The sequence below is a fragment of the Calidris pugnax genome, unplaced genomic scaffold (genome assembly GCF_001431845.1).
Source record: "Calidris pugnax isolate Ruff unplaced genomic scaffold, ASM143184v1 scaffold56, whole genome shotgun sequence".
NCBI classification, from domain to species: Eukaryota; Metazoa; Chordata; class Aves; order Charadriiformes; family Scolopacidae; genus Calidris; species Calidris pugnax.
Genome location: NW_015090839.1, coordinates 11,748,664 through 11,763,225, shown reverse-complemented (window position 1 = coordinate 11,763,225; position 14,562 = coordinate 11,748,664). Strand labels below are relative to the sequence as shown.

The following is a 14,562-nucleotide window of genomic DNA, read 5'->3' as shown; positions in this document are numbered from 1 at the left end:
TTTATGAAATCCAAATCTTTATGAAGTGACCAAGACTGAGCTGAAACAGCCTGAAAACATAGGTTATACTTAAAATATATATTATAGTATGCTTACAGTAGGAAAGTAGAGCTGTAGAAAGTCGCAAATACAAAGAACTTATGAGATTTTTGAGTCCAAAGTTATACAAAACAATAGCGCACCTGCGATTACTCAAGTCTTTGAGACTGTGCTATCTTCTAAATGAATGTTTATTAAAATTCTTGACACTAATCCTACTGTTTAGATTGCTGCTCTGGATAATTCAAATAGATTGCCTGAATGACACCACTGTCTCACTATACACCTTTTTTTTTTTAATACACTCTTTAATAAGTAAATGTTGGACCAGATGATCTTTCAAGGTCCCTTCCAACCCAAGTTATTCTGCTATTCTATGATTACTGTAACATAAGGACTGAAACATGACTAAACAAAAAAGACATTTCTGTCATATTTAAAAGGAAATTAGAGCCCTTAATGAAATCTATGTTATTTCTCATCACCTGGATCACAAAAAACCTGCTACCACTGGAAGGTAATCATAAAGTGCTTCAGTCCTCACAGTATCTTAAGTGTGGATTAAATCTTCCTAAATGGCAACATCATGCTGCAATACATCAGTAGGGTCAAGAGAAGTCTGTAGTTCTACCAGCTTGTGTAGTTGCACACATTGATTCTTTCCATTCTCCTCCTGGCCAAAAAAAAAGCTATGAATAAAACTTGAATACTTCATGGCTTTATCAATGAACACACACAGTGGTCTATCAGTTTAGAATCTTTCAAATGCCACGGTACAAGACATTCTGTTCTCCAATTCCTGACAAATTTCAAAGTATCCCTCCAAGTCTTTTCCAAATTTATATTCTCCATAGTTGAGCACGATTTTTGTTTGCCTCCCAACTACCTGCCATTACAGAATCAACATTGGGTAAACAACCAGCATTCCCTCAGGAAGATAGTACAGCTGGTGGATGGTTTGTGTGTATTTGTATGCTAAATTGATGTAGCCTAAACATAAGAAAGCTATTCTTAAAAGAAACTGTGATATCTGAACACAAAAATAAAACAGAACACAAATTACTCCACGACTTTTACAGAAGTACTCTATGTAGCTTTTGTTGTTTTCAAGTAAATTCAACAAATTTCAGCTGCCAAAAATCTTATCAGATAGTGTTTTAGACAATTTAGATATTCCCAGACACTTGAATAGCCAAGATTTTTTTTAGGAACCTGTCATTAATGCAGGTGAACAAACATAATGACTAGAGGTTGAAAGCTTTTGTTTATTTATGCTTTCAATTTTCACCTCAATCGGGAAAAACATACTTTGTGCAAATGCTTTGAATGTTTTGTGTAAATGCTTCCCTTGCTTCTAGCAAGAGAATATTCTTTTACAGTTCTGTTCTCTTCCAAGTCATTGATCCAGTCACAAAAAACTGCTCTTGCCATTACTACTGTGTTCCACAAAGTGTGACAAGAGGCAGTGATTTAAGAAAACTAACACAGCAGGGGCTGATATCATATTATCCATGAAAAGCATTTACTAGTTATTTCATCCAGCAAAAAGTTTATGTTGCAGCTTCCCTTCCAGCTGAGCCTGTGCTCTGAAGACATGTCTGAGAAGACAATACGGAAGGACAATTAGATGATTAAAGCAATTTTCCAATATCCATCTAGATGTAGGGGATAAAATTGCCCAAGAAACTTCACTGTCTGATGGCTATGTTGCACAGTATATTATAAAGCTGTCTCAGACCTATGCTGTAAAAATCTCACCTAAATGAAGTTTTCTTCAAAACACTAATATCAGAGAATTTGAGCTGCAATAGAGTTTTAACTCCATCACTCCCTACCCCTACCAAAAGTTACTGTGTGCTGCTGAGCTCTAACCAACACAGCAAGAGAGCAGCTGACAGGGTGTGCCAGACTTTTTCTATGAAGTTGTTCCAGCTACACAGTTACTAGAGATTGTTTTAACTTGGACAAACGGGTAGGCTCCTCCCTGATACAAGGCCAACAAAACTTTGCGTAGTTTATATTCTCTCAGCCTCCCCACCCTTCATATGTTGTTTTTTCCTTCTTGTTAGGATATGCATAATCAAACTACAAAAACCAAGTTACGTAAAATCTTAACATTAAGTAGGCTGGAGGAAAAACATTGCCTGCTGTAAATGCAGAGCAATTGTTTGTGGTGTCATATATACATGCATGCACGAGACCATGACCTTGTTTTTATTGCTTCAGCTAGAGACGTTTGTCTATTACACCACTGAGGAAGAACTGGACAGAATTAGTTCAAAATTCCCTCCCTACTGTATTTCATAGGTGGCACGCTACGTGATTAGTATACGAGCTCCTGTGGCAGCAGTTTGGATGAACTGGGGGATACAGGCTAATCACAGCAGCGGATCAGGCATCAGTTCTGATCTGTTCTTTTTCTATTTAACTTGATTTAAAAAGATTATTTATAGATTAAAATCACAAAAAGAAAATATTTAGAGATCGGGACAGCATTATTCATCTTTTTCTTTGAAAAGACAACAATAAAACCTACCTAATGATAGAGAAGCTTGATGTAATAGCCTAATCGGCTTAGCAATCCCTTTGTTAAGTACTTCTTATGTGCTGCTTTGCACTGAAAATTATTTGATAGTACAGTCTTCAGAGATCAGAAGTATGATGAAAACGTAAAGGATCTGAATCCTACAGCTTGTAGCAGTATAAAAGGATAAGATTTTAATCTGATGTTATCTTATACTAAATCTTATACTAAAAGAGCCTGTAATACTCCAGCCACCGGTCAGGCAGAAAGAGAAATTCTGGCTCTCTTGACAAACTGATACAACTCCTAAGAGCAGAGCTACACAGCAACTTACAGAAACACTTTCTGAAGTGCAACTGCAAGGGAACAATCCAGATGTCTTCTGCCCAGTATGATTCAAGTTCAACAATCCTTAACACAGTGAGTCAGAGTATTATAAATACTATGCACCATGAAAACTGAGAAAACTTTTCAAATTCAACTCTACCTCAAAGCAAAAATCACCAGTTTTAACTATCTTGGTACAATGCAAACCATTTGGTTTGCACCAAAGCTAGCAAGTAGAAGATACTTGCACAGGTCTTATGTGCATAATTGCTACACTTACTTGAAGGAATAGTTACTATGATATATTGTTTATTACACACTTACCTCTAGCTCTGCAATTTTATCACATATAAAATAGCACCAAGCCCTGCCAAAAGCCTTGCTTGGACAAAGAACAAACAAACTACTTTCAAAGACAGTACGACATTCAAACATTTTAACCTGGCATTAAACTTGATGCAAGCATCTGCTATGTTCTGGGCAAAACACTGCAGTGAAATATGCTGCACTCACTGAAGGAAGCTACTGCCAGCTCTTGAGCAACCCAAATCTACCCAGCACAAGTGATTCCACTGAATGGATAAAGCACTGCAGAGCCACCATCCTATTCTGAACATGCAGAGGGGAAAGGAAGTCTGCAACCTAACTACTTTGTGTAAGCCTTCACAGTAATTTTCAGATGACCCTACGGAAAAGGCTACAAATTCCAATTAAGAATAACTTCATCAAGCTTCCTTTATGATGAATGGGGCAATATAGAGCTTCCAGTGTACAACTTCCAATGTAGAGCTTTGCAACCAACTTGTTTTATGCATAAAAAAAACTTATTGCATCAATAGAGGCTTCATATTTATGAATATTAAACCTATTCCCTTCTGATGCAAAAATGCATTTGACTAAATAAACATATCCCATCAAGTTTGCTGTGGTTTTGTTTTGCTCATGTTTTTTCTTTCCTTTCTTATTTTTCCAATGTGATCTCATTTGTAATTTTGGAAATCTTTCCACGTGTGCATCAATTGGAGGGAAAAGCAATTCCAAAAGCTCAATTCTGAATAAAACTGAAGGCATCATTAGTAACACAAGTTCTGTGGACTAACACAATTTCATAAAACCGTAAGTGATACACAATAGTTAACTGTTAAGCTTTACCGATCTGTAACAATTTTATTGAAGGGAAAAAAGAAGAAGGGGAAAAGCTTATACAGCAGACACATAACTGCACACCTTCAGCTTGCAATTTAGAAATATTTCCTGCACGCAAATTACATCAAGTACTGTGTTGGGGGTGGTGGTAGGGGAAAAGTGTGCATGGTAGCACATACACCTTCTTTCTCCACTTTGAGAAAAAAGCCCACCAAAACCCACTAATCTTAGACTAGATGCTTTCAATTATGCAATTCTGTAGCCTTCACAAAATTCTTGTGAAAAAGTACTACTTACATTAAGTTCAACAACCTAACAATTAGGAGGGATCATCATCAACATATATTAAGGGTATTATTCTGAATACAATCAATAAATGTAGCCTACCCACCAAAGAAGTTCATGATTTCCCCTATTCTATTTTAAATAAATACAGAAAGATCAATAATGAAGAACAGAAGGTTAATCTGGCTCCCAAAAGTCACTAGTTTTTCACTAACGTAATTTCATCATTGGTAAAGTTTTTCAAAAATGCTTATGTGACTTCTTCAGGTTTTAAATTTTTTAATTCCTTATATAAAATGGAATTTGGCATTTATTATCCTTAAGAGTAAATGATATTTGGACTTCTAAAACTCCTTTTGAGAACCATGAGGTTAAAATATCGGAAATACCTAACAAAGACAAAACATGTTCTGATAAAGATACTGTATTCAGTATCACAGTCACTTATAACTACCTTCATGTAGTTGCAATATTTTGACAGTTTAGTATGAGCACACTGCATCCAAAACATCAATATCAGTGGCAAATTCACTGAGCTGTGATGCAACAGGGAAACTTTTCGAGACTACCCTTGTCTGTGCTGCCAGTCTCCAAGATACAACATGAGATACACATAAGCAGAGCTGGAAACAACTGCTTCCACAGTTTCTACAAGCCCTGAGGCTAGCAGATAGGAGTAGATCAAAATGACATACATATGTATATATTTAATATATGTTTTCTTTAGACACTGACAGTATATTACCTGAATGTAACTATGTTAAGAAACAATTAAAAAAATATCAATGCTCTCTTTTACCCAACTTGTCAGTCCATAGCAGTGAATACAGGTCATTGAGCACACAGCAAGAGGAGCTAGACATTCATTAGCCCTACAGGTACCTGAATGATTAAGCCTTCATCTTAAAGAAGCCATTACCAAGATAAGACAGTGATGGTTATGAATTTCAGCCTTGGTAGAAATGGAAGGAAGAGAAGCTTGTTTGTTCCCCCCCCCCCCGTTCTGGCTTATGAAAAAGGGGATTTGCATTTTTGCCATAAAACACAGTACAAAACTTGTGCTATTATTGTTTAACAGAAAACACCCCAAAACCCTAGCTAACATCTGAACCCAGAGCCCCACACATGCATGGTTAGAAACTCATGGTAGGGAAGATGAAACATCTCTTGGACTTGATGTTTTCTGTTGGAAGAGAATTTAAAAAAAAATGAAGGCTGTAAAGGGCCTTTGCTCACTGCACAGAAAAGCTAATGATAACATTATGTCTATGCATCCATAAACTTCTAATTCCTTATTTTCAGTAAAATTTAAATAACTTTAAAACTTTTAACCAAAAGCTTTTGATGATTTTTTTAGGTAGCTATTTCAAAAGGGGAAATAAAGGCAGAGTAAACGTCAGAGAATTCCTCCAAACTCCTGTGGTGGTTAATCAAGGTTAGAAGAAACCCTAGTAAAGACAAAGTAGGGATGCTGAAGAGACCCATTTGCTTCAATCCTATTGCTTTTCTAAAAGATTTTAACTCCACTCAGACTGATTTCTGAAGCAATGTTGATAAGGGGAAAAATGTAACCATTCACAAAAGGCCATAATCATTCTTGCATATTTGATGATGTAAACAAGTTTTCCAATTGAGAATTTACATTATACAGAAATTGCTTTAGAGTAATCTTTACAGGCAGTAAGCATGGGTGGGCCTTTTTCACATATCATTTAATGAAATTTTTTCATTTGGTATCATCACTAGAAATAACTTTATACTGAGCAACAAATATAAGCACCAGCCTAAAACACGCCCAGTGGTAAAGAAAATACAGAGTAATCTGCTACGTACACAATCCCAAGAAGGCATTATCTCATTCAGGAGTAGAATAGAGATAAGCATTGGAATGATCAAATATTTTTTTTTACTAAATTAATGAAGCAAAGCAAACAAGAAAATGGAATAAGCCTGTTCTACCCTCCAAACATTGATATTCTTAATGGTTTCCTGTGAGCAAAAGCGAGCTGCAGTTGTTCATGGTTCTCTTGGCCAGAGATTCTTGCTCACACATTTGCACCAGTTCAGCTGCATGAGCACTAGTAAAAAGCTTCAGTGAGCTGCTACAGTCAGCTCACTGCATAGACACATGAACATCAGCTTAGGCACTAGGCAGAGGCATCAGTCCATGGAAGTCCAGGCATGTATGTGAAGAAGTTGCCATTAAACTAAACCCTAACTACATGTGTGTGGAAACCACAGAATGTTGCATCACTTTAATTCTACCCACACTAGCAAATTGTATCCCTTTGAGTCAACACGAATGCAGAATTCACACAAAATCTGTGTAAAGTAGATCTCTGAGCAACTGGAAGGAAAAGTGGCCACTGACTTTGCACAATTCGATTTTAGATGGATCAGTAGCCAATTAAAGAAAATCTTCAATATTTCTGTGCTTTGACATTAAAAAAGCCAATAAACAAGGAATAGTACATTGATTTTCTACATTTTCTGCATTGCAGAGTCCTTTCCACTGTATTCTGGAATAGTTTCTCCATCGTCCATCAAAAAGTTATCAGGTATTTTCTAATTGCATAAACAATTAAACATCCAATGGAGAGTCTGACATCCGAGTCAGACTGAAAATGAATGCCCTATGTCTGACCACAAACACTGGGAACGCTCACTCCTTAACAGAACATTTAAACAGAAGGAAAATGACCCTCTTCGCTGCCCCCCCACATGCAATATTACCTCAATACACCCTATGGGGAAATGATTACAGCATTCTCCTGGAAAGTCAGTGGAAAATGAAGTTTACTTTTGTTTCTTATGTCCTGAGAAGGCACCATGAGAACCCTCTGCACGGTAAGCTCCTGAAAATGAGATGTTTCCTTCAACAAGAAAATAAACTGGGAGACTGCCACTTCAGGACAGCAGCAAAACTCAAATGGAAAATGAGAGCACATTAGGATAAACCTGGATTCTTTTGATATGAAGTTCCTTCTCGCTATTTTCCAATTTTCAGTTCAGCTACCATGCCGAAACCTCAATTGCTCTTAACCTGCCCTTGAACTCCTCATGAAATTATGGCCCATTTCTGGCAGCCATGTCAAGCAACCTTCAAAGGAGCAAGAGATATAGGTCATTCCTGTGTAATACTCTATTCAATGAACAGCCAGGATGGGAGGAACAGCAAATTCATATCTGGAATAACAACTTCACAACACCATTTGCTTTAGGGGCAAAAAATAGAATACAAAGCTTATGTTGGAAGCGTAACTGAGTTGTGTAGTTAGATACCTGCTAAAGGAAGTGCGCTGTATCAGAACTGATTAAGCTAATAAGGCAAGCCTCCGTCTCTCTGCAAGCTTAGAAATAGAAGCAAAAAAGCCAAAACCTTCTGGGTTAACTGCAAATAGTTTCCTAAGCTATTTACTGTCTGTTGTTTTCAAAAGTCTATGACATGGTCAATAAGGCTAAAATATAGAGGGAAGAAAAACCCAACACACTCTCTCCCTGTACGTACATCTTATTTTTGCATATTATTTCTTTTCTTATTATTTCTTTCCTTTTTATGCTTTTCCAGCACCATTCTTGATAGATTGTACTTTTGCATAGAAGCCATCCAAAAAAAAAAAAAAAAAAAAAACGGCAGGCAGGAGGGCACCGCCAGGGAACTCTCTTCCCCTTCCGAGGACGTACCCATGCCAGAGCCGGCCGAGAAAGGGGAGACCTTCCCGAAACGTGGCGGTGACCTTTCAAAAAAAAAAAAAAAACAAAAAAAAAAACCCTGAATTGACAATATGTTAATATTAGACTGTAACCACAGGGGGAAAACAGTTCCACTCCCAGCTTTAAACAACTTTAGCTTTACTGTCGGATCCTAAGCTTTTTACCAGAAGCAGTAGAAAGAGCGGTGCAGCTAAGCTGAGAGTGTTATGACACACAGGAATTCAGGTTCAAAAGGAACCATCTGGTTCATTCAGTTCACTGCAACTGCAATAGACTTTTTAGTTCTGAAAGGTCAACGTCACATGCATATGTACAAGCTGGAACACTTCCAATGTACTATAACAAAATAAAAATCTTTTTAAATATTAGAAGTTAGTTAAAAACATAATGACAGGGTGTCAATGGAAATAACACACAGAGAACTGTACAATAGCAAGTAGGAGAGATCGCCAGTGTCCTATATTTCCGAAGTGACCTTTTAACTATTTTATACTTAATTCAGAATTCTAAATAAGGCTAAGAACTATTTTTAAAAATTATGTTTCCATTACGTAAGACAATGATGACAAAATTAAAACTTAGATATGATCCAATAGCTGTCACTAGGTCTGCTAGTGTGGAGGAGGTGATAAATATCCACTTTCAGCTCTGAATTTCTTGTTTTTTCTCTGTGTTAAGTCCTCTTCTATCATCAAAAAAACCCCCAACCAACCAAAAAAAAAACCACACCAGTTTTCATCTTCTGTTCTGCCTACAGCCACCCCACCTCTGTGTTTCCCATCTGTCTACTCCTTTCTTGCTGTTCTTCAGCTGAATAACTCCCAGAAGATCCCTCTTGGCTCTGCTTGCCAGTCTAACTTGGCCAGCCCCATCATGCCAGCAGGCTAGAAGGTTACATGTAACCCAGCTGCTTGGTTTCCACCAGTCCAGCAAGCAGTCTTCCTACAGCTTTCTTACCTTAACCTGTCTCCAGTTTCAGATGACAAGTATTAGATACACCTTTTTGGAGCATTTATGAGTATTTCCTTTCTAACCAATTCAGTATTTAGTATTGTCAAATGAAAAAAATCCAGCATGTCACTCAAACACAAATTTTAAGGAAGAATCCCCCTTACTCTTCCATCTTGCTCTTTTCAGTATTTGATACTTCTAATGCTTCACTATCCCATCTCTTTAAGGCCTAAGGGTATTCTCCCTGATCAGCATCTCTATCCATGCTTAGAAAAACATGGAGAGAGAACAATTATGATATAATGTATTTTCAATTCAACACTGAAAGGAAAACATTTAACTCTCATTACAGCAATTCATGCAATTTGTCAGTTACAGACTGAGCAGTAAACAAAAGTGGCTGTCACAAGGGCTATGTTTAACTCTCTGTATCCTATCTTGAATGAAAATACAATTAGGTTGGATATTTTATATCCCCAAATATTTATCCCTTAACAAATCTGTTTCTATGTGTATTCTTTCAACTGACAAATTCAGTTGTAAACAGTAAATTATCAAATTCCTTTTAGCAAAGGCCAAACTAGTCCAAGGAAACTAAGAACACAAAGACATGTTTACCTAATACATAGCAAACCTGGGGAAAACGGGACAAGAGTCAAAGGCTGATAAAGGTGTTTCCAAGATAGAAATCGGAACATGCAGCATTAAAGCATATGTTGCTTGAAATGGAAAGTAGAATCCAGAGGTAGCCACCATTGTGTCTTACTCATTGTATCAAATCACAGAAAAATGGGAGGTCACCAAGTATATTCTGTTATCCCAAGATATAGTTCATCTTAGACCGTTTTGGGGGACAGGTAAAATGCCATCCCTGCATTAACTTACCCTTACTAAAGGAAAACTTTTTCTTTATTTGTAACAAAACTTCTTGCTGCAACTAAAACCGTTACTGCTTCACAGCCATCAGGAACAGCAAACCCCACATTTTATCCTTGCCACAATCTTCTTTAACCACAGTGACAGTAACTGTTGTTCCCTGCTCCTTAGTTTTGTGCCATTTATTATTCCTGACTAAATAACTAATTGCACTTGACCCTACTAAACTGCATCATCTTTCTGACCAGGCTGATATTACCCTCAAACACAAACACAGCCAGGCAGTTCTCTCCCTGGTCACTTTGTTGTCTATCAAAATTACCAATCAGACCATACATTCCATAATATAAAATATAAACACATATAAAACAACTGGTCTCAGATCCCTGCAGAACCCCACTAATAGTAAGCCACGCATGAGGGCTCTCCCAATACAATTGTGCAGCTTTTTGGTGCCCACCATACAGTAATTTTATTTAGATCCTGAGTGTTTCTCCTTGTCACCACTGAGAAATGCTGCTGAAGTCAAGACACCTGATGTTTCTTCCTTGCTCTTAATATGTTATCCTCTTGCAAAAAGACATTACATGCAGCTAAAATCATTCAATCTCTTAAAATCCATGCTGGCTGCTACACATCAACATGTGGGTGGGGGAGATGAAAGAGGACTTGGTTCCCCAGAAAGCAAATAAAAAAATAAATTCAAAAAAATTCATCTACTAAATAGAGTTAGCCTCATGAACAGGATTGTTCTTTAAAATCAGATGACTTAGGAAAAAATATCTGACTGACACTTGTAAAATTTGACCGTCAAAGGAAGAAGAGTTAAGCTTTGCTTCAAAAGGCTAGTGATTTGAACATTTCTTTAAAAGATGGGAGACCTAGATTCAGTTTCCTCTGCAACCTGTGAGGATTGAAACCTGCAATCCTTACATCCAAAACGAGTATCCCAACTACAAGTCTAGGGAACAGCCTCAGGAAATCAATTTTTAAATCCTTCCTTGAAGTTCTGTATATAGGGAGGATAAAAAGCAGAACACTCAGCTGCAAATGAGAAGTCTTCTGGTTTGTATCACTGTCCTCAGTATATATGAGCATATATACAATCTGTAGTTCTTATTTTAACATAAGCATTTGTATATATGCATACAAATCTAATTTCATTCAATAACTTTCAATAAATGTACATTTTGTGTGCATGTGTGTGATGTCTTACACCAGTAGTAGAGTCACTGCCTTCACCCCTCCTATGTCAAGAGTAGGGTGGAACGTGAAGACCTGTCTCTGAAGAATAACCACGAGCAGATTGAGAGCCTATGGGTAAGAATAAGAGACCGAGGCAACACTCAAAGGGAGCAACTGATATGCCTAAAAATCTGAGTGACTAAATCACCCTAGGATACCAAAGATATTCACGCACACCCAGCTGGTAGACATAGAAACTAGAAGGGATTTCTGTCTCTCTAGAAAGCTAACTGGAGGAAGGGCAAGAAACCTAGAAGTGTACTGAATGCCTACTTCCAGGCAACTGAATTGCATTTTAAGTTTGAAAACAGGCATTAAGTTCAAGCAAATCAGGATCACAAACTGCTTTCCAACTGCCTTGAGATCACAGAATCACAGAGTCTTCTAGGTTGGAAGGGACCTTAAAGATCATCTTGTCCAACCGTCAACCTAACTGACAAAAATAGTCACCCACACAACAAACAAGGAGCATCATCACTAAACCATACCTCCCAGCACTACATCAACCCGTCTTTTGAACACCTCCAGGGATGGTGCCTCAACCACCTCCCTGGGCAGCCCATTCCAATGTCTGATAACCCTTTCAGTGAAAAAATTTTTCCTAATATCCAGCCTGAACCTACCCTGGCGCTTAATCAAGATGTTATCTTGATTAAGGTTAATTTCACCACAATAACCAGAAGGTAGTCAAAGCATTAAAAAAAGCCAACCAAAAAACCTACAATATCATAGTTCATCTCAAGTTACTGAATCTATACATGTTAAAAACCAAGACATTAATTAGACCGTTACTTTTATTAGAAAAGGTAGAAGTATAAAGCAAAACATTGTATAGCTACTGCCTACCCTGTTCCTGAAATCCAGACTCTCGTGAGTGCTGCTTTGACCGTGGAGAAACTCAAATTAATTTCATCTGAACACATTACCAACAAATAGATCCTTTCTCCCTGTTCCCCGTGGCCTCTCACAAAACATGTCTTTACACATACTTTTCTTCTTCATTCCAACTATTTCCATCTTCATCCCTCTTCAAGTCATGTAATTGACACGTAGCGCCTGTTCTGTTCAATGAACTGAAAATACTCTGGCTGACAGTTGCATATCTAAGCAACCAATGAGCTGGTAACACAGAGGCAAATATGAGAAGAAGATGAAAGTGTATTTTTTACTTCAAACAAAAAATTTCAGTGCATTAAAAGGAAATGCATTGTAAAGTTTATCCCCTCCCAGAAAGATCTTAACCTCAACAGGCAAAGACTGTTACCAAATATCCTATTTGTTCATACTCTGCAGCTATGCTGTGAGAGAACACCTGATTTTTTTAAAACAATGAAGCCACCTGTTCAATTTATTATATGAAGTATTAATAGATTAAAGATTAAAGCATCATAATTCTCTGGTTACATTATTAAAATTCGAGTCACATAGCTCCTTATAGCCACAGATAACATCTAATCAGTTAATCAAAGATAAACCAAAACAGATAACTGGATGTCAAAATCATTAATCTTACCTGACAAGCAGATGTATGTTAAATATTCACCCTGACCCCCAGTAGCTAAGAAAGGAATCTTTTTTTTCGTTCTTCTTTTCACTTGGACAGCTCCCAGCATCCTTTCATCATGTGGGGCAAAAATTTCTTTACTGATTGCAGATTTGGCATTCATTGTAGATCACAGATATAGCAGACTGCTGCTCTCTAAAAATAAAACCATAAATAAATAAAAAAATAATATTACAAACTCTGAAGTTATATGAAAGTCCAGCTAACTTTCATGTTACATGTAACTTTCAAAGTTTTTAGCGATTCAAAGAATTTAGAAGATGATTTCATGCATTTAGAGGCAGAATTTTCCAAGTATGTCAGAGTCTCACTTAAGTTGTTCTCCACGCTTCTTAAATTCTCTGAAACTAGCTTAGCTTATTTTGGGCAGAAGCCGTCCAAGCTCTTCAGTATGATGCAAAATTTTCTTAGAGGGACACCCTGTAACCTCATGCTTCATAAAAGCTTCATTAATTCCCTCTCTGGTAACTTGAGGGAAGCTCATCTGTCCTACAAAGACAAGGAAAGCTCTCCAAGGACACAGGGAAGGAACACTGTGGTTGAGTTTATCAGCATCCTCTCTGAGCTTGGTTATGCTGGCAGACAACAGGTCATGTTTATAGAAGATACAGAAACCTTCTGACTCAGTAAGACACTTCTTTCAGGAGCACTGCTCTTGGTGACAGTACTTGACTACGCAGGTCCTGCACTTCTTGCAGCTTTAGCACCTCATCCCCTCAACTCCTCTGTAATTATCAACTGGGCAACTCCACAGAAACGGTGAGTGTCAGAGAAGCCATTGGTGTTCACACAGACAAAAACCACATCTCCTCTTTTCTGCCAAGTAATTTTGGCCCAGGTCATTTCCTCATTGTGTTTCATAAGGAAACAGCAACCAACTTAGGAGAGACATCTGGGGGGAAGGGGGGAGTGGCAGATGTAGAGCATGAGGAGGAAGTAGGGAAGCTGTTTATTCAAGCTTGTCCAGCAAAAGAAAGGTTGATCTGACCACAGCTTACAGAGGCACCTAACTGAAGGAGAGAGAACTCAGTTACAGAGGGTGTATTATCTAGCAGCACTACAGTTATAACTCCATCTAATTCTGCACTGAAATCTGTTAATAAGTATATAGGTCCCACTGACAGAGACTGACAAACGCCCCTTTTAATTGCTCAAATACAATGATGCTCCAATACACATTCGTTAAATGCCACATCTCCCTATCATCAAGACTTTCAAGCCCACAGATCTTTGACACCCTTAGCTTTCTTTGTATGAGCAAGAGCACCTTCAGGTCTCAACTACTGAAACCAGAAATTCTGCCTGTAGGATCATTTGATATTTGCCACAAATTAACTATTAAAAAACATAGATAAATTCCAGTCAAAATGCATTACGAAGCCCAAAGAGTCATGAATCCATTATTTTTAGTGTGCATACTATCAGAGTAATTGTCTTAAAACTTTCAGTCTCAACATTTTGTTGGAGCTTATGACAATCCCTTATCTAAAAAACCTCAAAACTAAATAAAAAAATACAAACAAAAACCTGTATTCATGGAGGTATGACAGAGCACAAATTAGTCCAAATCAAATTCAACACCTATTTATTTTGGTATGCAAATAGAATCCTTTGCCAAAGTAATCTGTACTGGTATGCTTCAGTTAACCATACAGAGGTATGTAAACTCTGACAAGTCTTAGCATTAAGTTATTTTACAGGCACCTTTATAAAAATCAATTGTATTAAAAAAAAAAATGGCGCCATCAAAAGAAAAATCCAGACCAATTTCAAGGGAAAAAAGAATATGCAGCTACAGAAAATATATGATTTCATAACTCCTGCCATGTAAGTTACCTACCTTTAACAACAAATATATCAACTTGAAAAAAGAATAAATTTACTGGCTAGT

The 14,562-nt window shown here is 37.4% G+C and overlaps 1 protein-coding gene across 2 annotated transcripts in view; it reads right to left on the bottom strand.

Moving 5' to 3' along the window:
* Positions 1-14,562, bottom strand: part of STXBP6 (syntaxin binding protein 6 (amisyn)) — a 103,652-nt gene that overhangs the window by 51,935 nt on the left and 37,155 nt on the right. For both annotated transcript variants that reach the window (XM_014942024.1, XM_014942025.1), the window contains exon 2: positions 12,621-12,806. In XM_014942024.1, coding sequence (XP_014797510.1) covers positions 12,621-12,774 — 154 coding nt within the window. In that variant the 5' untranslated portion in view covers positions 12,775-12,806. The remainder of the gene's footprint in view (positions 1-12,620; positions 12,807-14,562) is intronic.